The 27,208-nt window shown below is 45.5% G+C and overlaps 1 protein-coding gene across 1 annotated transcript in view; it reads right to left on the reverse strand.

Moving 5' to 3' along the window:
* Window positions 1-26,115, reverse strand: part of KIF26B (kinesin family member 26B) — a 498,005-nt gene extending 471,890 nt beyond the window's left edge. Inside the window, exons 1-2 of the mRNA XM_079904855.1 lie at window positions 25,985-26,115; window positions 24,763-25,164 (exon numbers count right to left, since the gene is read on the reverse strand). Coding sequence (XP_079760981.1) covers window positions 24,763-25,164; window positions 25,985-26,047 — 465 coding nt within the window. The 5' untranslated portion in view covers window positions 26,048-26,115. The remainder of the gene's footprint in view (window positions 1-24,762; window positions 25,165-25,984) is intronic.
* Window positions 26,116-27,208: the final 1,093 nt, after the last annotated feature.

Below are 27,208 nucleotides of genomic sequence, written 5' to 3' on the forward strand. Positions count from 1 at the left end.
TCCCTGCTGCCTGCGCCCTCACCTTCGGGGGTCTCCCCACTGAGTGGAAGCCGCTCCAAGCCCACCCCTGGCCCAGCTCTTACTGTAACCCCTCTCCCCTCTCCCCAAACAAAAAACTGATTCCCCACTGCAAGTCTCTCCTTTTCTCAGCTAAGCGCACAGGACCTGAGGCCATTAAACTCGCAGGTTCCAGAGGTTCTGGAGAGCGCTTGTCTCTCTGTCTCATTGAAGGGTTGCTGTGCTAATGAGAAACAGGCCCAGCCACTGCCTACATATCCATCACCAGAAGGCAAGGGGCGCGCGCGCGCGCGCACACACACACACACACACACACACACACACACGCACACACACTCGCGCCAAGGCAAGCAAATCAAAACCAATGGGCCACGAATCCTACCCCTTCGTGTAGCAGGGAGTGAGACAGCATTCACACAGAGGGCCCAGGAGGAGCCTGCCAGGCTGCCCCAGCTGCTCACAGGACGTTCATCAGTGTCAGGCATTTGCATTGTCATGTTAACAGCCCAGGTTCTTCATAAGCTTCACACCCCACAGTCCTCTCCCCTGAAAAAAGCCCTAAATAGGGTTACTTAGCACTACTCTTTCATTGAGATAGTGTTATCTTACAGGACCTTAGGGATCAATAAAGACTGCGTTATCTTTCTTTAAAAGATAGGGGGAGAGGCCACACCCCTGTGTGCAAAAGTTACAGCAGAGCTCTCTGCGAACCACCTATTCACAAAAGTCCCAGACAGCGTTAAATGCTTCCGACTGCGTTCTATTCAGAAGTAAACATTACCTACAAAAGTCACAGAGAGAATCATCTGAAATCCAGACAGCCCAGAGGACTGTTGGCCCATCCTGTCAGCCATATTCGTTCCACTGCAGCTGAAGGTACAGTTAAAAGATGACTTGACATACCAGGTGTCCCTAAAGCCCTTATATCGAGCATGAAAGAGCTGAACTGGATCCCCATGCCTATATGGTGTCTTTGGGGGCGGTAGCTAACAGAGGACTTATTATACAACACCTGTCAGGAGTTTCCCCACCTTCTATGCCTTCAACTGCCAGGCTCACATCAAGAGTGTGCAGCTTAAGATACAAAGTACTATATATAAAATCGATAAACAACAAGGTCCTACTATAGCACAGGGAACTATATTCAGTATCTTGTAATAAACCATAATGGAAAAGAATATAAAAAAGAATATATATATATATATATATGAATCCGTTTTCTGTACACCAAAAACTAAGACAACATTGTAAATTAACTATACTGCAATTAAAATTTTAAAAAGTGCACAGCTTAATCAAGGAAATTAACAGGGGTGGGTGCAGACTACACCAGGCCCCGAGTTTTTGGCTCCTGGAGACAGGCCCAACTACAGCAAACATGTGGGGAAAGTGGGGAGGAGGATCCTGGATGCCAGCTGGGACACAGAAAGAGAAGGAGACCAAATCTTATGATAGACCCAAAGGATGCATCTTTCCTGAACTCGCTGGCTCCTTTCCATAGAATATGATACTCTACTTACGAGCAAATTCTGGTATGACCTTCATAGATCTGAAACTATTTCTTCTCAAACAAATTTTTTTCTTTTTTAAAAACAGTTATTTATTTATTTATTTATTTGGTTGCACCGGGTCCTATTTGCGGCACACGGGATCTTCCTTGCGGTGTGTGGATCTTCATTGCAGCATACAGGATCTTTAGTTGTGGCATGCGAAATCTTAGTTGCGGCATGTAGTTCCTTGACCAGGGATCAAACCCAGGCGCCCTGCATTGGGAGCACAGAGTCTTAGCCACTGGACTACCAGGGAAGTCCCCCAAACAAATATATATATATATATATATATATATATATATATATATATTTTTTTTTTTTTTTTTTTTTTTTTTTTTGCGGTACACGGGCCTCTCACTGTTGTGGCCTCTCCCGTTGCGGAGCACAGGCTCCAGACGCGCAGGCTCAGCGGCCATGGCTCACGGGCCTAGCCGCTCCATGGCATGTGGGATCTTCCTGGACCGGGGCACGAACCCGTGTCCCCTGCAACGGCAGGCGGACTCTCAACCACTGCGCCACCAGGGAAGCCCCATCCTGTACCTTTTTTTTCCCCAAATCTTTACTTGATAGAATCTCAAAGGATCTCAGCCGATGGAAACTTGCCCTTGGCTGGCATTCGTAAAGAGAATCACCTAGTACCTCAAAATAAAAAGGCAGCCCTGCCTCCTATTCACTTTCCCTCTTCCAAGCTCCCTGTTCTAGGCCTCTGTGTTCATGTCACCACCTCGGCTGAGTCATCCAACGTAATCAAGCTCATAGCACAGGTGACCTACTAGCCACCCACAGTGAATGAGCCTGAACACTGCACCCTAAGACCTGGAAAGGAAATGAGTTTCAACCTTCTAAGACTCTTATTTCAGAACTGTACTCGGAGCTAAACAATGTTAACTAAGATTTCATCCTTTCTCAAAACTGTAGAAGGGAAAGAAAAAAAAAAAAAGGGATCTGAACCTCAGTACTTTGTAATTCATATATATGTCCACTCTGTACGTTCACATGTATTATAGATTATAGCCATATGCAGCCTATATTCCAGGAATACAGAATTACATCACTGGCATTTTTGTATTAACATTAACATAGGTGGTGCCTTTTACAAAAACATTTCTAGAAATTGAAGCTCCATTCCTGGATTTTCCCATACCTATTTCTAGCCACTGTCTAGTATGTTATGTCACCCTATCCTACTTCCTTTCTCTGCTGAAATGCACTGGAGTCTGGAGGCTGATTGGTTCCCAGCTGTAATCAAATATATAGCCTTTCACCTCTGGGTCACAATATTGGATCTGGGCCACATCAGCAGCATCTGAAAGCAGTTACTGTACCATCCATGGCCTTGCTTAAGACAAAAGCCACTGTTCTAGCTTTTCATTCTTGTGGGAAGCCTCAACCAGGAAAGGCAGCAAGGAATGAGCAATGGTCCCCCAAAAGAAACTCCCAATTAGCAAGAGTCCATGAGAATGGTTTGAAGGGCGCTTTGCAAGAAGAGCTTAGGTGCTTTACAGTCTGATGGCTGTGATCTGTGGCCAGAGTCATCAGGTATGTTATGCTATGGTACAATTCCCTTTCCTCAACCTGCAAAGTGTCAGACACCTGTAAAAAGGCAGGTATTTCAATAACCCCTGAAATTCCATCAACTCCAAGCAGCACTGCTCCAGAAACGGCAGGAGTCTTAGGCTGTGACCTGAGCTCGCTGGTGACATTGATCAAGAAGTCCAAGGCTAGAACAGCGACTGGCACAGAGCAGATGCTGTATAAACTGTTGTTGAATGGATGGGGGAAAAAAAGCTTCTTGGTCTCTCTTTTGCCTATTAAATGAATTTAAGACAGACTACCCTACATCCAGCGATGACATTCCTTAAAGGGAGGCTGTGAGATAGAAGCGGGGCAAGGGGCAATGGCCCAGTACAGTAACCTGAAGAAAGCAACTATATAAATATAAGGTTTTATTAACTCATCTGATCTTTAAAAGGGTCCATTTGGTCTAACTCCGAAAAAGCAATACACACAAAATGTGTTAGCAAATTTGGAAACGGGGTGCTACCATTGAACATATAGCTGTCAAGTACCCAAGAGCTAATAAGTCACTTTTTTTGGAGTTTACTGCAAAATGTACAATGCAATTACAGTAACGTATTAGTAACTATTATTCAGGGAACCATTCAATGTGCTGCCCACAAAGATTTATTTGCCAGCTTAATGTGTTTACCCAGTGATGATAACTGCCCACGTAAAACTTTTCAGACGATTACAGGCACAAATAAAACAACTGCTTTGCGCTGGTTCCTGCAGAAGAGAGTAACGTGGGTCCTGCCCGTGACACACGCCCTCCCACTTCAAGTGCAGACGGAGGAGCTGTCAGGCTCCTGGCTGGCCACGGCCAGTCCCCTTCTCAGAAGGTAAGTGGAAGTAAGAGAAAAGAGAGAAAGGGTGAGGGGTATTCCTGCATCCCTCCGCAGGCCACTCACCGGGCACGCCTCTGCAATACCTTCCCCTCTCCCCCTGAGGGGCTCTAATAGGGCTCACAGGGAGGCAGCACCGAGAAGGGGGTAAGGAGGAGATGAGGACAGGACGCCGACCCAGATACCTAACCTCGCTGAGTTTTCTCATCTGTAAAAGTGGGGGCAGTAATCGTAGCCCAGTCCTGGGGTGGTTGTGAGGATTCAATGTGTTACTGCACATAACGTGCTTAGAAGCATCCAGTGGTTAGATCGACAAATGTTATCATGTTTACTCTTCAGGAGCCCTTACTGGATGAAATCTCCCTGCTCAGGCAGTCCACAGGGATAGCTCATCCCTCAAAACACTATTTTGTGACACAGTTCGTACTGCTATCTGTGTGTGTGTGTGTGTGTGTGTGTGTGTGTGGTACACAACGCATAAAACTGATCATTTTAAGCATTTTTCAGTGGCATCAAGTACATTTTCATGGTTGTGCAGTCATCACCACCATCCACCTGCAGGACTTTTTCATCTTCCCAAATTGAAACTCCTTATTCATTAAGCAACAACTTTCCATTCTGCCCCTCCCCCGACCAGGCCCTGGCAACCACTCTCCTGTCTCTATGAACTTGACAACTCTAGGTATCTCATATAAGTGGAATTTGTCCTTCTGTGACCAGCGTACTTCACTTAGCATAACGTCCTCAAGGCTCATCCCTCTTGTAGCATGTGTCAGAATTTCCTTCCTTTTTAAGGCTGAATAATATTCCACTGTGTGGGGACTTCCCTGGTGGCGCAGTGGTTAAGAATCCCCAGCTGGTGCAGGGGACACAGGTTCAAGCCCTGGTCCAGGAAGATCCCACATGCCTGGGAGCAACTAAGCCCGTGCACCACAACTACTGAGCCTGCGCTCTAGAGCCCGCAAGCCACAGCTACTGAGCCCACACGCCGTAACTACTGAAGCCCGCGCACCTAGAGCCCGAGCTCCACAACAAGAGAAGCCACTGCAATGAGAAGCCTGCACACCCCAATGAAGAGTAGCCCCTGCTCGCCACAACTAGAGAAAGCCTGCACACAGCAACAAAGACCCAATGCAGCCAAAATTAAATAAATATTAAAAAAAATATATATATATATGTATTCCACTGTGTGTCTATACCACATTTGTGTGTCTATTCACCCGTTGATGGACACTTGGATTGCCATTGTGAATAATGCTGTAATGAACATGGGTGTTATACTGCTATCCTGATGTATTACCTGGTGTCATCACCTGTTAATACTGGTATATAAATCTAATGTTGTCATTTAACCTCTTCTAAAGGCAATGTGGTCGGTTACCCTTTTGGGACACTATGTCTGGCAATACTGCATTTCTCAGGGGTCAGGCAGACCCTCGAGGCTTATTCTTTCTTCATGAGATTCCCTGGATGCCTCACCTTCTTCAGCTTTCTTTCGCTCACCAATTCCTACTCAGCTTATTAGCCTCAACTCAGCTGTCACCTCTTCTAGGAAACGAGCTCATTCCACGCCACATCCTGCCATGACACATCTTAAAGGGGTGCTGTGAAAAAGAAGTGGCAGGGCTCTCCTGGTGGCGCAGTGGTTGAGAGTCCGCCTGCCGATGCAGGGGGCACGGGTTCGTGCCCCGGTCCGGGAAGATCCCACATGCCGCGGAGCGGCTGGGCCCGTGAGCCATGGCTGCTGAGCCTGCGCGTCCGGAGCCTGTGCTCTGCAACGGGAGAGGCCACAGCAGTGAGAGGCCCGCGTACCACAAAAAAAAAAAAAAAAAAGAAGAAATGGCAACAGTCCAGCACAGTGCCCTGAAGCAGTGGAAGCTGCTCCCTGTCTGCCCCTAACTCCACACTCAGCACTTCGTTTCCATACCCACCCTACCCACCAGGCTGTGAGAGACGCAAGGGCAGGACTGTGTCTTAATCATCTTTCTATCCTCAGCACTGAGTCCAGGACCATATACCTAATGGTAAAGGCCAAAGAAATGTTGGACAGGCAGATGAACGGATAGATGGATAGAGAGATGGATGATGAGAGAATGAAAAATGAATAAACCGAATGTTAATTTTGTGGAATCAATCCTGGAAAAGGTCAACATCTAGATATGTAAGTTTTACTCTTCTCTTTTTTAAGATGGCAGTTTGAATACTAACATTTAATGAGTGCCTACTATGTACCAAACAAAACATGCCTACAAAGCAATTTTTTTGATGGTTAATCTTATTTTTCTATTTTCTAAATACATTTTTTATTGAAGTATAGTTGCTGTACAATATTATGTTACAGGTGTACAATATAGTGATTCACAATTTTTAAAGGTTATACTCCATTTATAGTTATTATAAAATAATGGTTATATATTGTTGTACAATATATCCTTGTAGTTTGTTTTGTACCTAATAATCTGTACCCCTTAATCCACTATTCCTATCCCTCTCCTTTCTGGTAACCACTAGTTTGTTCTCTATATCTGTGAGTCTGCTTCTTTTTTGTTATATACACTAATTTGTTGTATTTTTTAGATTCCACATAGAAGTGATATCATACGGTATTTATCTTTACCTGTCTGATTTATTTCACTTAGCCTAATGCCCTCCAAATCCATCCATGTTGCTGCAAATGGCAAAATTTTATTCTATCTTATGGCTGAGTAGTAGTCCATTGTGTGTGTGTGTGTGTCTGTATATGTGTGTGTATATATATAGATATATATATATACACACACACACATATATGTACCACATCTTCTTTATCCATTCATCTGCTGATGGACACTTAGGTTGCTTCCGTATCTTGGCTCTTGTAAATAATGCTGCTATGAACACCGGGGTACATGTATCTTTTCAAATTAGTGATTCAGGGCTTCCCTGGTGGCGCAGTGGTTGCGAGTCCGCCTGCCATTGCAGGGGACATGGGTTCGTGCCCCGGTCCAGGAAGATCCCACATGCCGTGGAGCAGCTGGGCCTGTGAGCCATGGCTGCTGAGCCTGTGCGTCCGGAGCCTGTGCTCCGCAACGGGAAAGGCCACAACAGTGAGAGGCCCACGTACCACAAAAAAAAATAAAATTAAATTAAAAAAAGTTAGTGATTCTGGTTTTTTTGGAATGTACCAGGAGAAGAATTGCTGAATCATATGTTAGTTCTATTTTTAGTTTTTTGAGAAAACTCCATACTGTTTTCCACAGTGGCTACACCAATTTATATTCCCACCAACAGTGCAGGAGGGTTCCCTTTTCTCCACACCCTCTCCAGCATTTGTTATTTATGTTCTTTTTGATGACAGCCATTCTGACAGATGAGGTGACATCTCATTGCGGTTTTGACTTGCATTTTCCTGATGATTAGCAGTGCTGGGCATCTTTTCACATGCCTGTTGGCCATTTGTATGTCCTCTTTGGAAAAATGTCTATTCACTTCTCTATGAAGCAATTATTAACACCATTACATAAGTGAGGAAACCGAGGCAGAAAGCAGTAAGTCCTTCAAGTTCAAGAGCTGATAAATGACAGAGCAAAGATTCAAACCCAGATGGTCTGACTCCGGGCTTTTAATTACGAAAGTAATGTAATGCTGCATAACCTCTAAGGTTCCTTCTATGCTCTTGTTCTATGATTATAAAATGCTAATGATTAAAAAGGATATTCTGAAGCCTCCAGGAGGTGTACAATGTTAAAAGTAATGGCATCCATTTAAACTGACATATTATATTGACTTTTGCCCTATGTGAGAATTATAGAGGGTTTGGAAAGCCCATGATCCTACTAAAAAGATGCTAAAATGGGTGCCTTACATGGAGTGATGAACACAACTCCATTTCTTTCCAGAATTATCAGGACACCATTAATGTCTATGCAAAAATCCACCCTGCTTTCTTGTTACTCTGCACTGAATGACTAAAAACCAGGTTCTTACCTACTGCATTTCTCCTCTCACGTCAAACTGAGGCAGTCCCAAGCCTTTAAAGGGAGAGATTCCTTTATCATTCCAGACCCTCCTCCATCCTGGATGTGATCATGTGTCACCATCTCACCAAGCAGCGGCGGCAGCGCGGCACCAACTGAGCAGTATCGATTATCAGATGGAGGGAGAGATTAAATCAGAGGGACCAGTGTCTGGGGAAGTAGCCTCGAGTAGCCCTCTCAGTTTAGTTCCGATGGTACTAACAAGTTTCCTCCCTGAATACCTGGGACCGGTGAGTATTTCCACCTTCTCTTATTCTGCCAGACGAGAAGTGAATGCAACCACGTGAAACTGCGCAAAAATAAGGACTTGTTAACTAACAAGAAATTCAAGGCCCTCCAAACTAACCAACCCATAAATCCTAGACCAAGATCCACTCAGATGTAGAAGCTGCTAGCACTCTGATCCCTGTGGATTTCACTCTTCTAGAGAACAGGAGGCCATGGCAGTGGGACAGCATCCTGCCACTTCCCGGGACTAATCCAGGCATCACCTCCCACCCCCTACACACTGCCTGCATCTCCTCCTCTGTCACCTTCCCTCCTCCCCAGTGATGCTGTCCTGACACAGCAGTGGTAAGATTTTTTTCCAAAAGGCCAGAACTTTTTGTAGAATTCATGTATTCAAGAAAATAATTACTGTCTACTGGGTAAAATTAATAAGATATGATGACTGTGCTCCCAGGGTTCAGAGTCCAGGAGATCCACATGGGCAAAACAACTGCATAAATAAATCCTACTAGAACCTGATGGAGAGCCAGGAGCCCGAGGTTCTCTGGGTGACCCTGGGCCAGCCTCCTAAACCTTCGCCATCATCCTGCAATCTCCTTCCTGACCACCATAAAGGGGCATCATGCAGAATCACTAATGATGGCAAGTACTCTATTTAAAAAAGTAAATTAGCACAAACTACCACCACAAAAATGCCCACAACCGGCAACTTCCTTCCCCAAGTGGATGCTTCTCACAGGAAGCAGAGAGCTGATTAGGCACATGAAAACCATGCCTTTGTACTACATTTACCACCCTGGCTGCAAAATATGCTTGTAAAGCCATCATTAGCAGACTCACAGCTGTCAACCCTCCCTGCACTCCCAGCCTGAGAGACAGCTAGCCATCCTTCTGAGCTGAATGCCCTTTTAATTGCACACCCCACTGTATTAGCTGCCTTGACCTCCAATAAAAGCTTCGGCCTAACAACGTCTGAAACCTGAGACAGGATGTCTACTGTGTCATCAACTTGTAGGCTTCCTGCAGGGCTCCTGCCAAGTGTGCACATGCACGCACACACGCACAGCCCATTAGAAAGACTTCTCCCTAGAAATTTCACAAATAATTACATGAGCAAACTTAGGCGGAAAGAACGAGAGGAGAAATAAAGGATACAGTATCTGAGAACAGAATCAAGGGAGACACGTGGAGGGTGTGCTGGGCTGCAGGGCACTATGTCAGTGCTCCCCTAGGGTGCCTGCAGGCATCCGAGGCAAACAAGGGGCGTGCCTGCCGTTCCTCTGTTCTCCGGCTGCTCCCACTGTGTCTGCCCCCAAGTCCTAATGTGCTCTGGGCTAGGAAAGGCCAAATGAAGGCCTGCTTTTAATACCTGTGCTCCCTGAGTTGCGTTTAGACTACAACAAACATATAAATTATTGTAGTTGAAAGAAGAGTTAGGGAAACATTTCACAGGAAGCAGACAATTTAAAGAGGCAACTTAGGGGACTTCCCTGGTGGCGCAGTGGTTAAGAATCCACCGGTCAATGCAGGGGACACGGGTTCGAGCTCTGGTCTGGGAGGATTCCACATGCCGTGGAGCAACTAAGCCCGTGCACCACAACTACTGAGCCTGCGCTCTAGAGCCCACGAACCACAACTACTGAAGCCCGTGCGTCACAACTACTGAAGCCCGCACGCCTAGAGCCCATGCTCCGCAGCAAGAGAAGCCACCGCAATGAGAAACCCACGCACCGCAGCGAAGAGTAAGCCCTGCTCACCGCAACTAGAGAAAGCCCTCGCGCAGCAACAAGGACCCATCACAGCCATAAATAAATAAATTAATTAATTAAATTTTTTTAAAAAGAGGCAACCTAGGCTAGTGCTAAAGATGAAAAATAAAATTGGTAATAACTGAATGGGCCTCGTTGACTCAGCACCTTCTACCTGCCATCTCCTTTGCAGACCACAGCATCCAAATGAGAGGATTATTACACCCAAGTCATGGACGTGGGCTGTGTAAGTACTGGTCTAAGTAACTGTGGCCTTGTCTAGATATTTGAAGGAGCAGAAAAGAAAAGGAGAAAGCAAAGGGGGCAAAAAGAGGTTTAAAAAAATTAAGATGGGGCTTCCCTGGTGGCGCAGTGGTTGAGAGTCTGCCTGCCGATGCAGGGGACGCGGGTTCGTGCCCCGGTCTGGGAAGATCCCACATGCCGCGGAGCGGCTGGGCCCGTGAGCCATGGCCGCTGAGCCTGCGCGTCCGGAACCTGTGCTCCGCAGCCTGTGCTCCGCAACGGGAGAGACCACAACAGTGAGAGGCCCGCGCACCGCAAAAAAAAATAATAATAATAAGATGTAGAATTTTTTAAAGAATGATGAGTAAAATGTTTGGAGTTCTGGTGTTTCTACATTGCTATCCCCACAAATTATTTCTAATTCCTAATGAACGTGACAGATGTTTTTAATGGAAGACTAACTATAAGCAGTCTTTATATCTAAGGCAATACTTTTTCTCAAACATCCCTTACCAAACTGCTCTTGTAAAATCAATTGTCCTTTTGTTTGTCCACATTTATTTCTGCTTCCAAATACAGAAGACAGTAAACAGCTTCATTAAGAAACAGGAAGAATCTTGTGAGTCAATTTATGATCCAAATTCCAAAGGCAGAAATATGAGCCATGGCAATGCCAGTGAGTACCGTCACCTGGATGGCAAACGGCGGGGGGACACACCTTGGCTGGCTGGGCGTGGGATTCCCACAGGTGTGCCAAGCCACGGAACAGCTTCAGCCTCCAGGTTCAGACAGAAAGCCATCTAAGGCTTTGTCAAGCACATCCCTCTAGAATTTGGGGTCAAAGATTGGGCTCCTTAAGACTTGCAGGCTTGCAAGGAGTTTAGAGACCACCAACTCCCTCCTCTCGGTTTACAAAAGAGGAACAAAGCACAGGTGACTCGTCCGAAGCCACAGTTCTCATTAGTGCCAGAGGCGGGACCGCCCCTCAACATCTGGGACGGTAGACAGCCTCCAATGCCTACCGGCCACCCACCCTGGATTTCTGTTTCTCTCACCCTCTCTCTCGTCCTTCCTCCTACTGCTCCCATCTATGTTATTCCTCCCCCTTCTATCCCCACACTGCCTGGCTTGATGGAAACAAGTGATGCTCCAGTTCACAGCGGTGGGCCCACAAGGAAGACACTCAAGGCCACCTCTTCAGCCGCCGTGCTCAGGATCGAGACATCCCTCTAAGAAAAGCCACACAACCGAACCAGGCAGGTGATTATTTTTCATTAGATAATGGCAGTTACTAGTCGTCTGCCTGAATTCAACTGTGTATTTTCTGTATAATTCTTTGGTTAGATAGCTCAATAGCTTTTGGTTGGTGGTGGTGGTGGTGATGGTTTCTAATCAGTTAATAAGTAAGTCTCCTACAGCTGCATGAAACCACCAGGTAGATGGGGCAGGGAGTAGGGAAGTAGTGATTAGAGCTCTAAGGAAAGCAACCACTATAAATAAGATGATCGTGTTTCATGGGGAAGCGTAGCTGCTCATCACCGCTAATTAAAAGATGGAATTACTTCATAGAAAAATCTCAAGCCCTATAAATTCCTATGTTATCTTAGAAGAAATCCTTAGTTAGCAACTACAAATCCCAGACATCACTCAGATTAGATAAAGAATTATTCGTTTACGTTTTTCACCCCTGTGGTGGCAAAGTAGATTTAAACTGATTATTCGCAGTCATGCTTTAAAAATAAAAACATTTCGTGTGTAAGAACGAGCAAAGATTTTTAAAACATGCCGTGTGGAGAACTAAAACTTTTAACAAGAACTTTTTGTGGGCAGCAACAACATGGAGCTTAAACTCCATTCAGCAGAAAAGATGAATAAAAAGTAGCCCGTCAGCCGTGTTAGTCTCTAACACTTAAGATATATTTCGATATAGTTCTGCTTATCAAAAGAACTTACTCTACTCCAGAGCCTTCTGAAATGTTCACCTATAGAGCAGCATAAGGATATCGACTCTTTCTACACAAGCGTTTACAAGAACACTCTCTACCCAAGGCAGCTCCAGCTCCGAGAGCAGGGATATGTGCAGGAAATACTGCTTGGTGTGCGGAGACTGTCTTTATTTCCAGACTTCTCCACAGGGCCTGGGCGGAATCGATGCGATAGGATCAGCAAAGTATAACTGCAAAGAAAACTGTCTGAGAAAGATAAAACTGGATCGGGAGGCAGATAAGCCCAAATTCCCAATGTCGCTCAGATCCGCACACTGCATGTGCAGTCACTGGGGGACGTCTGCTCTCCCACACTCGCCGGAGTGGAACTGCAAAGTTCGGTGTGTGCAGTGCTCCCTGGGGGGCCTCTGAGAGGGGCAGGGCTTAAAGGGGGCATTTCCATCTGTGACAAATAATCTCAATCCATATTCATGGCATCTCAACTAAAAGGAGTAGCTATTTTCATCAACCGAGTTCTCCTGGTCCTGTGGAAGCCACCCTACAAATGAATAAATAAGTAGGAGACGCTTTCTTCACTTGGAGGTGAGGAAACGGGAATGGAGACGAGCTTAATGGTTCCACCTTCTCCGACAACTGCTTTTCTGTTTTGGTGTCAGATCACTGGCAAAAGGAAAAAGAAAGAGAGAGAGGGAGAGAGGAAGAGAGAAGAAGAAAGAAGAAAGGAAGGGAAGAGAGAGAGAAAGGGAAGGAAGGAATTGTCATAAAATTCAACTTCCTGTGGGGCATCCTTGGAATAAAACAGAAAGTGATGGTTGGATATCATCTCACAATTTCACCAGCTCCTCACAGCAACGCTGGCAGGGCCCAACATTACCCCCATTGTATACATTTATTTTATTTATTTATTTCTGGCTGCGATGGGTCTTCGTTGCTGCACGCGGGCTTTCTCTAGTTGCAGCAAGCGGGGGCTACTCTTCGTTGCAGTGCGCCAGCTTCTCATTGTGGTGGCTTCTCTTGTTGCGGAGCACAGGCTCTAGGTGCATGGGCTTCAGTAGTTGTGGCACACGGGCTCAGTAGTTGTGGCTCGCAGGCTCAGTAGCTGTGGCGCACGGACTTAGTTGCTCTGCGGCATGTGGGATCTTCCCGGACCAGGGCTTGAACCCATGTCCCCTGCATTGGCAGGCAGATTCTTAACCACTCACCACCAGGGAAGCTCACCCCCATTGTAAAGGTGAGAATAACCAGGTTCAGAAAGGCTAAGTGACGTGCCCAAGGTCACACACTCGGTGATGCAGCCTAGTTTTGCACCCAAGTTGTTGACCCCAGATCTTCATGTTTTAAGGTCATAAGAGCCTCAGAAAATGAATCTCTCTTAACCTCTCAGTGTCTTCAACAACTCTGAGCTGCCTCAGATGTCCTCACCTCTCCATCACTCCTGGACACACTGTCATTGCCTGCCTTTCTCCAGGGTGCCAGAAACTTCTAACAAAGATCCCCGGTGACCTCCTATTTACTGATTCAGTGGAAACCTCAGTCCTTACCTCCTTGATCTCTCCAAGGTATCTGACCTTTCATCACCCCTACCTTCTCAAGCTCACCCCTCCCTCCGTTTCCATGATACCACTTTTTCTTACCTTCCTCCCCCTTTTCTGGTCTCTCCTTGAATTGTCTTCCTGACTCCTCAAGGCTGCCTGTCCCTTCAATGTCAATGGGTCCCACAGCTCCACACTTCACCGTCTGTCACTCTACACATCCTTCGGGGAGAGCTCACCTCATCTGTGGATTCCACCACCTTCCTCATGCTGACATTTCCCAGATCCACGGCTCCAGCTCTGAATCCACTCTAGAGCCCCACTGGACCCCACTGGAACATTCCATCTCAAGCTCTAGAGAACCCAAACCAATTTTAGTATTCACACCCATCCTTGAAAATCAGACCCACCATAACAAAAACCCCCTCTCTGCCTGTATTCTCCATCTCAATTAATGGCTGCAGCACCCTCACACTTGCCCTAGCCAGAAATCTTCATCCTCTTGCTCCTGCCCCATTTCTCAGCTGCCAGCCGCCATGGGTTTTCTATGTACAAAATCTGTCAGGGCCAGGCTGCCTCTTCATTCGCACTGCTACTGCCTTAGTTAGGTCTGCACCATCTTTCACTGAGGCCACGGCGAGGGGCCTCTCCACTGAACTCCATGATACCACTCTTCGAATCCAGTTTCTCTCTCCCTATCAGAGCAATCTTTCTTAAATGAATATCTGATCACTTCACTCCCTTCCTGAAAGCCCTTCAATGGCCACCCAGCCTATAGGATAATATCCAGATTCTTTAGCCTACGAGGCCCTTCGTCCTCTCCCTGCCACCTCCTCAGCCTGTCACTCACCCATGCACACACTGCACTATGTCGGCAACGCACCACTGCAGTTCCCCCAGGATACTGAGTGTGCATAACCTCTTTGTGCCCTAACGCTCACCATTCTCTCTGCCTGGAATGCGGGTGATTCACCATGTTCACATGCTGAACTCCTACTCACTCTTCCAAAGCCAGCCCGAGCCTCACCTCTCTTTGCTTCCTAGCAGCCTCCACAGCCCATGGTCCAGCATTTAATATGCTGCACCCTAACTCTTTGGTTCTTTGTCTGTCTCTAATACTAGACTGGGAGTTGCTCCGGGGCAGAAATTTTTAGTCTTTTTCATATCTTGGTTATAATATGGCATATAGTACCATAGATGGTACACGAGTGGGAATCAAAAGTGCTTATGGCATACGAATATGGAAGCAAAAACAAAAAATAAAATACCAGCAAACTGAATCCAGCAGCATATTTAAAAAAATACATCATGACCAAGTAGGGTTTATTATGGGAATGCAAGGATGGTTCATTATTAGGAAAGCAATGATAATACTTCACAATATTAATAGATCTAAGGAGAAAAATCATATGATCGTCTCCCTAAATACTGAAAAGACCTTGGCAAAATATAACACCCATTCCTGATGGAAAAAAGTAAATAAAATAGGAACCGATGGATACTTCCCTAACTTTTAAAAATATATAGAGACCTCAGTTCAAAAGCCAAGATCTTACTTAGTGAGAAAAACTGTACACATGCCCACCATACATTACCATTTAACACTGTGTTGGAGGCATAAATCAATGTAACAAACAAGAGAAAACTATTAGAGGAATAAAATTAGCAAAGGAGAGGAGTGATGCCGTCTCTATTTGTAGAAGATAAATCCTTTTGAAAATCCAAGAGTACCCACTTAAAAACTAATGAATACAGTAATACAATTTAATAATAGGATATAAGATATATATGTAAGATATATATAATATCCTTCTTATATATTAACAATTATCAATTAGAAGAAATAATGGAAGATAAGAGCTCCTTTATAAATAGCAACAAAAAGTATTTTTAATGCCTAAAAATAAATCTAACAAGAAATAAAGCCTCTACAAGAAAAACCTTTAAAATTGCTGAAAAGTAGATGTGTTCAAATGGAAAGACATTCCATGTTCTTGGGAAGGAGTCAACATCATAAAGATGCCAAATATCCCTCAGGTTAATGTATAAGTTTAACATGGTCCCAATTTTAAAAAATTTTATGGAGTTAGGCAAGTTGATTCTAAAGTTCATATGGGAAAATAGTCTGGAAGAATAACCAGGAAACTACTAGAAAGGAAAGGCATTGTTTGGGAAAGAGAGAGAGCCAACATTACCAAGTACTAAAACATGCTCCAAAGCTTCCGTAACTAAAATAGTATGGAATTGGTACGTGAAAAGACAGATAAATGGGACATAACAGAAGGTCCAGAAGTAGACCCAAGTACTGAAAATCTGGTTTATGATAATGGTTATTTCAAATCAATGGGGGAAAGATGAATGTTTTAATAAAGGGTTTGGGGACAACTGGATAGACATTTAGAAAAAGATAAAATTGATCTATACCTCTCATTATACACCAAAATAATCTCCCAATGGATCAGAGGTCTAACTATTAGAAAGGAAACCTTACACATATTCAAGGAAAACATAGGTGAACTTCTTTAAAACCTGGAAAAGGTGGACAGACAACCTTTCTAACCATAATTCAAAATCTAATTTTCTTAGATGGGTTCTAAAGCATCCCAAAGGCAGTGGGAAGCAGGATGATGAGTACAAACTGATTCACTATTCTAATTAATATTTCAAAAGCAATTTAGGAATAGAGATGTATTGCCAGTCCTTTTGCACCTACACAAATATACTCTTAAGACATTTCTGATTGGTGCCTTTGAGTCTGAAAGATCAACGGGAGTTCTTTCTAAACAGTGCTTCTTTGACACAATAAGACCACACAGGAGATTTTTTTTAAAAAAAGGAAAGATTTTTATGATCAGCCTGTGACTCAAGATACGGGTAAAAAGGAAATTAGTTTTGCATTCCTGAAAAGAGACTGGGAACCCTCACAGACACCAGCGTGCACGTGGTCTCTGCACCAGTCTCTGCGGGGATGAAACAGAGTGGAGTCTGGCAGCCCTGCTGACGTGGCGCAGAAGGTCTAGCTAAAGAACATGTCCTCTCAGACAGTCTCCACGGGTCCCTAGGGCAGGGCTTTTCAGAAAGGGTTGACAACAGCCTCAACCAAGTGAATATAAATATAAGGAAGTTCCTTTGCCCCCTCTAATACATTCCAGCCAAGCAAATTACTCAGCTCAGGGTCCTGACCACCTCACATACTTTCCCCCCATCCTGAAAGTGAAGTTACCAGGAAAAATAACCACAACCTTCTCCCTCAAGCAAGGGTCTCCACTCAGGCAGTTATACTAATAGTGTAATACCCTCAATGGCTTTGGAAGGGGAGAAGCATCCTTGGATTTCTCTGTTCCTTGCATCTTTACTCGTACTTCCTTTTGTGACCTGAACCACATCAATCACCTGGAATTCCAGGGTAAAGAAAAGAAATTGGGCTCATCTTCATTTTGCTACATGAGATTTTATGAATGTATGTAAGTATGTGTGTATATATTAGTACAGCACATACTAAGGATGATAATTGTCAGCCACTTGTAATCATCATTGTTATTACCATCACCATTATTATTAGCTGATGAATGGTTCAGTTTGATCTGTGATATAATGCCAAAGAGCAACTGATGTTGCCTATTTTATTGACTTAATCCTTCTAAATGCCGACAAATTACCAGGTTCAGCCATTTAAAAATCACATTTCTAATGCAATAATATTATCTGCAATGAGTGTGGAAGAAATGACTACAGGCCAGGGACTTTTACAAAGTGAATTAAATCACTATAAAAACTGACCATGGGACTTCTCTGGTGGCGCAGTGGTTAAGAATCCACCTGCCAATGCAGGGGACATGGGTTCGAGCCCTGGTCTGGGAAGATCCCACATGCCCAGAGCAACTAAGCCCGTGCGCCACAACTACTGAGCCCACGTGCCACAACTACTGAAGCCCATGTGCCTAGAGCCCATGCTCCGCAACAAGAGAAGCCACTGCAACGACAAACGCAGGCACTGCAACGAAGAGTAACCCCCGCTCACCACAACTAGAGAAAGCCCGAGCGCAGCAACGAAGACCCAAAGCAGCCAAAAATAAAAAATATATATACAATAAAAAAAATTTTTTTAATTAAAAAAAAAAAACTGGAGCTTTCCTCCACTGTTGAGCCCTGATGGTGTGGCAATGAAAAAGAAATGCTAGAAGAAGGTGGAATCAGGGAGATGCCCTTCCACCAGGGAACTAAGGCTCTTGAGAAGTCTGTTTTGCTGGAAAGTAAGCCTCTGTTATGGAAAACACTTTCTGCATATTTCAAAATGGTTACTTTCCTCTCTTCCTGCCAGAGTTAGACCCTGAAGTCAGTAGGGCCATCGGCAAGGAGAAATAAACACAAATTTGGGGAAGCAAGGAAAAACTTGAACCAGTGAGGATGTGCTGGAACCCACAAGGATAGCCTAGAACCCTCCTCAGTCTCTCAATACCTAGACATCTTCACCTTCAGTGATAGAGATGTTCCACAGGAGAGGATGGTGCCCTTCATCATGAAGCAAAACATACACCTGGTCCAGTAGTTGGACGATCTTAAGAAATCCATCAGAAAGTAGAGGAGCCTAGTTGCTGCCTCATACCAATGGCAGAAGAGACAATTATGTGATGAGCTATAATCGTTCATGCCCTGCACTGACTCTTAAGATTCAAAGAAGAATGTGTCTGCTGCTTCACTTCCATCTTCAACATCTCAAACTATCTCTGTTCCCTTCCCTACAGGGAGGAGAATTCTGGGAAATGTAGTTGACTCAATACAAATCCACAATAGTATCCACAATAGAATGTTTAAAGCCATATGATGCTAGTATGGGCTATTCACAGTAGATTGGAGTCAGAGTTGAAGTAGTGTCCATGAGACCACCAGTTCTACTTGGATTTGAGTCTTTAACTGCAGGGAGTTTAGGGGTTCTGAAGTAAAGGTCAGGGTGTGGAGAATAGTGCTAGTGGGAAGGTTAGGATAGTGGCTAATAAATAACCTATCCGTGACTACAAACTTAACAACTCATATGACTAGTTATTAGCACACGTAACAGTTCAACGAATACTTTTGGGATGAAGGATGAATGAACGTTCCAGTGATCCTGGTGTTTAATAGCATAAGTGTCTTTCCTGTTCATTGCATCTTCCAACTAATTTTTACACCTTTCTCCTTTTAAACTCCTAATTTAATATACTGTTTCTAATGTACTTGACATTGTTTTTAAATTAATTTATATCTTGTGGTGAATGTACTTTTCAAAAATTCTCCAGATCACAAACTCAGTGATAATTATTTGAATGTATTTGTTTACTCAGTAAGTATTTCAAATAGATTAAAATATCAGGGAGGTGTGAGGAATCTGAAAATACTTAGTGCTTTAACTTGATTATATATATGAACTAAACTAATATGTTAGTGTTTGATTTGTTCATTTTATGCTAATTTCTGTTTACATAATTTTGTAAAAATTTTTAAAAATCAGTATTTGTTATATACCAAAATAATTTTACATTCTCTAACTTATATCTTTAAGATTAAAATTTATAATTTTGTCATTTTATGTAAGATACAAATTTTACATTTATAATCTCACAAAATATTTATATAATAAATACCATGTGTTTCTTCTATTCAGATGAATGTCCCAATTCAGTGCTTATATAATTTAATGTTTTGTGATAGTAGCCTAAATATTGTTTTTTTCTAAATTCTGAGTTTGATATTTATACTATATAAAATCAAAAGATAACATTTTCTCAGGAGGAAGCTAAAGTTGATTTGACCCTTAAATCTCATTTTCTTCCTAAAACTCTAGAGAGTCTAGTTCATTAAAAGTTAAAAAAAAAAAAAAAAACTGACCCTGTTGGTTCACAATTAAAAGTCTGGTAGAATGAAATGCGATTATGCCATAGCTTACTAAGCCTTAAAGAAGATACTACTGCTCATATGTCTCTACTGGGAATGTTTTTATACTACCTAAAATGTTTGAGAAATGTTTTAATGATAAATGCTACTGGACTTTTTCATTACCGATATTATCTATTAGCTGATCCCTTATCTAAAATATTTCCGAAATGGAAAAGATTCAAATGAAGCTTTCTGAAAACAGCCATGTGTTCATAAAAAGATTTCCAATAGACTTTTCTCATAATTAATAAGTACTTAAAATTCAGTATCTATTTATAAAGAGTCTTACATTGGCTTCTAGGGGATCTTTTAAATGGAGTTATTTTTTCATACCCCTGTTTTTGAACTGAAAATATATATATATACATATATATATATATGTGTGTGTGTGTGTATATATATATATATATATATATATACATGTATGTATATATATATTCCCAAGTCTAGACTTACTTGGGCCCTGGCTATTTAGAGTCTACGTTTGGTGTTCTTAAACCCCCTGACACATTCCTTTCTTTCATCTCTGTGATTCCTGGCCACTCTTCTCAGTATGTCTGGCTAATCTTCCTGATATTTCTGGGGCATAAATGCACCCAGAATATATGACCAGGGAAAAATTCAGCTAGGAATGTAGTTCTGTACTGTTTTTTATATAAAAGATTTTCTTTTATTGATAAGGAAATGAATAGATGTCTGATAACCATCTGCCAACCTGGAACATTTCTACTTACCCCAGGGAGTTCTTTGGGGCTGATGTTTCATAGGGCTTACACTGTCAATTCAAAAGTTCTGTAACAGATCTCGAAATGATCTAGGATAGCCCCAAAATGGGAGATTCGTTCCTTGGCCCGCATTTCTGGCTCCGTGCCTTGACTGTGTATAAAACAGGAAAGATGCTCTGGCCAATGGATATGAAATGGTTTTATATTTACACAGTGGGACACCACAATGGGTAAAATGACTGATTTCACTTAAAATCCCAACACTTTACAAAACCACATTCTTTCCTTTTATCTGACCACTTTCACTTACTAGCCCTAGGAAAGAAATGATATAAACCCAATAAGTACTTTTTCTACTGACTGAAGTAATAAGTCAATCCAAATGGTTTACAGTCTGTCACCAGGCAAAAATCTTGACTCACTCAGGTGAGCTGCTATTTGACAGGTGGGATCCAGAGCATCATTAAGAGTTACGTGAGCTCACAGTTGTCTCTTCGACATTCCTCAGTCTGTGTCATTCCTAAATCTGCCTTTATTCTCTATCTCTTCCAAATCCATTATCATCTTTCTCTGTGAGCTCCCCCCAAATCTGTATCTCTTCGCATTTCCTGCCTCAGTCAACATTACCCCACCCACCCAGTTACCCAAGCTAGAAACCTCCGAGCCGTGTAGCCTTCTGCCATGAAGTCTCATTCTCCAGTGGACACACGACTAGTACTGAGAGTGCTCAGAACCGGGTGGTCACGCCTCAGGCCACTAGAGCCACTGTCTAACTCCTGGGACCAGCCCGACCTCCCTGCATGGGCCCGCCAGCACTTTACCTCCCCTCCTTAACCAACTGTTTCAGAGACAAAACTGGGGGAATTCAACAGTGCTGGCTACCTACCAGTGGGCATGATGTGAGAATTCACATGGCAAAATGATATTTGGGAAATGTACTGATGAAATCAGAGACTGAAAGTGGATAATATTTTGCAAGAAAAGCCCTAAATTCTGTAAAACATAAATCCCATAGAATCTTGTCTAGTTAATAATCATAAACCTCCACATCTTGGACTTCCCTGGTAGTCCAGTGGTTAAGACTCCACGCTTCCACTGCAGGGGGTGCAGGTTCGATCCCTGGTCAGGGAAGTTCCGCGGTATGGCAAAAAAAAAAAAAGATAAACCTTCACCTCTTTCTCTAAAGAATGGAAGCACTTTTCAAGCCTCACCTAAAATAATTTTTTGACATTCTAATCATTTAAAAGATCCTCTAGAGTCTGAATCATTTTTTCCTTCGTGTATTAATGGGAAAGTTAAAATACAGAGGAAAACTGATTTACTCACTGTCACAAAATAAATCGGTGGTAGAGAAAGAACTAAAACCAAATCTCCCCTAAAATTATAAGGTTCCTGGATGTACTATTCTGCCTTTGACTTTTAAATGCCTACCGAGGAGACTTTTAATACCACCTCACAGAATGTAATACTCTATGTAAGAAGAGTCCCCAAATTCATCTTAAGTGAATTACAAAGATGATTTTTGCTAATTACCTCTCAAAAACATGCCTTTATCTTCCAGACCCTTACTCTTCAGGGCAAACTACATGTTGGAGTCACAATGACCTCTCTTGTTCTAATGAAACTTAACTCCTTCTGTGCCTGAGGGCTACGGAGGTCCACAGTTTGCTCATAAATCTGGCTCAGGGAAGAAGAAAGGCCTTGTGTTGGAGTTACGTGGGCCTCCATCCACGGTGCTTGAGATAACACAACATTTGTTTGGTTAAAATGCTGCAAACTTACAAAAAAAATGCTGCAAACTTTAAAGGTGTAATGGAAATATTACCTGAGGGTACCAATACTTAAAAAAGAAAAAAACCCTAAAATTATTATTCCCAGAGACAGGCAGAGGATTGGTAGTTAAAATTCTGGCCCCATACCTCATTACTAACAATGAGGTCATCCGAACAACCCTTGTTTCTGGCTAGGTCTTATGATGTTCTCCCTGCACCACATGTCATGTTTCACTGTGCTCCATCACATCTTAAACTCCAGGCAAATTCATGTGTGCACTTAAAGTGACCCCATGTGACTGTCCCCAAGACTGACAGCTCGTCTCTAGATGTGCTTGGATCACTTTAAATTGGTGTAGAGCATTGAGGTTCCCCAGATCCAACGTTTCCTCTGGAGCCATCACTCTGATAATATAATCAGTTTCCCAGCATCACTTTTATTTCCTCACATAAATAAAATTGCCAAATATATCAAGCTGCCTCCTATTGCACTGTGAATGAATTTTCCAGGCTGCTTCAACAAAGCCAAAAATCTACTTTGTCACATGACTCCACAAAACATGATGGATGCATTTAAGTTTCAACATTTGTTTTTTCTTCCTATAGTTTTCCTTTCCTCCCTCCACTTTTATGAAAAGAGTGTATTTTAATTTACCTTGGCACACACGGAGCATTCAACAACACAAAGAAGTTACTGTAAGAACAGGTCCGCAAGAATGTTCTAGAAAAAATTGGTAGGCTGCAATTTACTAGGATTGCCAAAAATATATCTTTAAGAACCAAAGTTCTTGGGCTTCCCTGGTGGAGCAGTGGTTGAGAGTCTGCCTGCCAATGCAGGGGACACGGGTTCGTGCCCTGGTCTGGGAGGATCCCACATGCCGTGCAGCAACTAGGCCCGTGAGCCACCACTACTGAGCCTGCGCGTCTGGAGCCTGTGCTCCGCAACAAGAGAGGCCGCGATAGTGAGAGGCCTGTGCACCGCGATGAAGAGTGGCCCCCGCTCGCTGCAACTAGAGCGGAAACGAAGACCCAACACAGCCAAAAATAAATAAAATAAATTAATTAATTTTAAAAAAAAGACTTAAATTAAAAAAAAAAAAGAACCAAAGTTCTTCAAAATTTATCAGCTGGTCTAGTCTGGTTATACAGACTTACAGCATCCCACACTCTTCCTCCGTAGCACTCACCGCAAATGGAAACAAATTATGAATTGTGCATTTTGTGGTTAATGTCTGTATCCTCCGTTAGAATATAAGCTCCATGTGGACAAGGGCTGTGTGTACCTGTTATTTTATTGCTGTGCCTAACACAGTTCCTTGAGTGTAGTAGATAATCAAATAATATTGATAAACAATCACAAGAGTAAATAAATCTGTGAGTGAAAAGAGTGTTAAATCGGAAAATATGGCATGCAAGAGTGAAATAAGCTTTTTAGAGTCCCTGAGATTTACTTTTAGGGGTGTCCTGACAGATTTATTTTGAAACTACGAAAATGGCATACTGACAACAATCTACAAGTTAATTACTCTTGAGATAAATTCGGGATTCATAAAACCAATTCTCTTGGTGGCAACTTTCCACATTTAAAATTTTACAACTCCTGCGGGTATCTGTTTAATTCAACCCTTGCGTATGAAAAGATCAATGTGTGTATATTTGGATAAGCAGAAACGGCAAGCAGATGCAGCTATTCCTAGACTCCACTACTCAAAATCACATTTCACTTCAAAAGTCACAGAAGTACAAACCAGAAAGTCCCACTGAACAGGGTCAGAATTCTCTACAGCAATTCACGCTGTGTTCTTGATATTTCTCTCTAAGCACTGATAAAAAAACTCTTTGAAGTGAAAGAGTAAATATTATCATTTGATAGTACTTAGACCGAACAGTGCAAATACAACTGCATTGTGTTACACTCTGGGGACACACACAACGCTGGCAGGGGTGCCATGGAGGAATCAACGTGCTCAGCACTGGTGCAGGCAGGAGGGAGCCCCGCTCAAAGAACTACTCACCCCTTAATCTTCCTCTGATAGACACACAGAGGTTAGGGGGAAATGCTGACTTTCCAATATGTGTTTCTGTTTTGGTAGCCCTGGGAAGGAAGGCTCACGAATAGGCAATGGGAAATGCCAACTCCTCATTATCAGCCCGCTTTTACTACTCCCTCCGACATTTTTGTAAATGATCACGGATGGGGGTGGGGAGAAAAATCTAAGGAGTCGCCCCGGTAGGGGGGCGCGGAAAGGAAAGAATCCCAGTAGCTGGTGTCAGCGTGTCCCCGGCCTGCGACGCGGCAAAGGCCTGTGGACGCCCGGGAAGAGGGTCTCGGGCGAAGGCAGCACCGCGCGGGACCAACGGGATGGATGGGCGAGTCCTGGGGGCACAGAAAGGGCACTCTGAGGAGTGGAGGGCAGCAGGAAGAATAACCTGGGCAGCCCCGGTGGGCGGCGAGGCCTGGAACCGCGTACGCACCAGCCAAGCACTGCGCCTGGGGAAGTTCTGGCGGGGGAGACGCGCAGGGTCGCCCCCGAGGCCGGGAGCTGACCCGGCTCGGCCAACGCCTTCTCTGGAACCGAGCAGCGCAGAGCGCTGCAGGTCCCCCGATCCACGGCCGCGGCGAGGCGCGCAGTTGTTGCCCGCCCAGCCCTGTCCCCGGCGGCGCTCACCTTGCCGGGAAAGGGCCCCGGGAGGAGCAGCTTCAGAGCCTGCCTCTTCAGCTCCACCAGGCGGGCGTTGCAATTCTCGCACCAGACGCCGCGGTCCGATCCGGGGGAGGAGCCGCCGCCGCTGCCCGAGCCCGGGGAGCCCGTGCCGAAACCTGGCGAGCCGCCCAGGGAGCCAGGCGAGCTGGTGCCAATGCCCGGGGAGGCGGGGCCCGGGGAGCCCGTGAAGGAGCTCGGGGACGAGGTGCCCGAGCCGGGGGACGGCGTCCCCGACGAGCCGAGCGCCGAGCCCGCGCCCTCGGGAGTGGGGCGGCTCCCGGCGCGCGACTCTTCGTATGCTTTCCGGTACCAGCTTTCCGGGGAGAAGGGCGCCGCGGGCTTGGTGGGCGAGCAGACTTCATTCACCTGCGGGGGAGACACACGGTGTCAGGGGCCGCAGGGCGGCTGGCTCCCGCGCCTCTGCCAAGGGCCGCCCTCCCGCCTGCCCGGGGACCTGCGCGCCACCAAGGACCCGGCCAAGCGCCCACGGGCGCACGTTAGGGGCCGCTCTGAGCCCTGCGGCCAAATCTGCCTCCCTATGTCTGGTTAATTGTGTTTAAGTGAATCCCCGTCGCCCGGGTGACCCCTGCACCGGTTCCCGGGAGGCGGCGGACTCCTCTGGTTTGGAGGAGAGGGGCTCACTCGCTCAGGGAATTTCGATGGTTTCTGCAAAGGGACCCACGGATTCAGCTCCCCGCGCTTTTGAATCCGGCACCCACCCCAGCAGGAGCTCACTTTTAAGATCCTGGACGACGGGGGGCGGAGGGGGGCTATGACTTTTGGATTTTTATTCATTCAGGGCAAGGCCCTCCGGATCCTGAAGGTAAATGAAAGGTTCTCCCGCCTCCCGGAAAACGGTCCCTTAAGAACAGCAGAGAAATCGTGGGAAACCCTCCCATTCGGCTTAACTCTGCTTGGAAGTGCAGGAATGCTGCAAAAGTTAGGGATGCGGGGAAGAGAAGGAACGAGAGGGCTGCAAAAATTCCGAGGGCAAGGCGAGTGCGCTGGCGTCGTTGCTGGCGGACCCGCCTCCGCGCGCGCACGCCGGCTGGCCCAGCCGAGGCGCCTCAGCAGCGGGAGGAGAGCTCGGGGCCACCTTGCCCTGGCTGCACGTTACCCGGAAAGGGGAACCCTGGCCGGGAAGAGTCCGGTAACGCGTCTCCGCATTATACCCATCACAACTTACCCCGTATTTCTTGCCCCTGGTGGAGACTGCAAGCCTCTCTTTATTCCCAGCTACCGAATTCATGGTGGCTTTTCCAGAGGAGAGTGTCTAAATGTTCCACCAACGCTACATCCAAAAGGTCTTCCAACCCAGAAGGGTGTCCAGTTGTAGGGGGCTGTCTCTTGGCCCTCAAGTCAAGGTTTCTTAACTGAAGGGGGCGGGGGGATAAAAGCAGATGGACCTCAGAAGTAACAGCACTAATTTGCAGAAGGGTTGCAATGCCTGGTTTATTCTTCTCTTCAAATAATGCGTTTCCTCCTCTTCTGCCTTCTCCAACCACACGTTCTCTTTTCACGGTCACATCCAGATAATTGGCATTCTCCTCAGCCTAGCGAGTCCGTTTTCCTCCACGAGGGAAAAGACGAGTACAATCGGGGCACACGGCAGCTGCAGACAAGGTGGGCGGGCCCCCCGCCTCGCCTCCGCCGGCGAGCCGGCTCTGGGAACTTGTCTCCTTCGCGGAGCTTGGTAACTGAGTTCAAAGAAATTCTCCCAAAATATAAAGATCCAGATCGGGGAGGAGCCTCGGCGTGTTGGGGAGCCAATATCCGCCGGCCCGCTTTGCCTGACAGTTGCGCGAGGGCAGAGAGGGGCGGCGGCGTGGCCCGGCCGGCGGGGCGCCCCGGCCGGCGTCTGCGGTCAGGGCGCGCTTGTGCGCCGGGGCGCAGCGCGGAGCCTCGCGAACAGCGGCCCCTCCGGGGAGCCCGCCGCCTGGCTGCAGCCGCCGCGTCTGCCGGGATCCATTTTATGTTGCGGCGCTCCTGCCTGACATTGCGAGGCCGAGAGCCGGGGGAGGGGGTCGTAAATCTCGCCTGTTGCGGGGAAGTTGCTGGTGAGTGGCCCGGATCCAGGGCTCTAATGAAACAGCACTGCGCGAGCCTGGAGCTGGGGGCAGCGCCGAGCGAGCGCGACCGGACAGAAATGCGCCCGAGCCTCCCCGCCCCCAAGTTCTTTCTCTTCCTGGCAAGGCTTGCAGTTCTGCCTTTGAAACGCCGTGTAAGAGGGATTGAGTCACAAACAAGTCCACAAATATGCCGGGTCCTCCCCCCGGCCTTTGTTCTCCTAGACCTGCCCTGCAAACCTTTTCTGGAATTGCCCTACCAAGCCCGGCCGGCCTGGGGGCCACCCTCCCGAGCGCAGCGGGAGAACAGGTCCTTCGCCCCCGCCCGCCCGCGACCCAGTGTG

The sequence above is a fragment of the Stenella coeruleoalba genome (assembly GCF_951394435.1).
Source record: "Stenella coeruleoalba genome assembly, chromosome: 1".
NCBI lineage: Eukaryota > Metazoa > Chordata > Mammalia > Artiodactyla > Delphinidae > Stenella > Stenella coeruleoalba.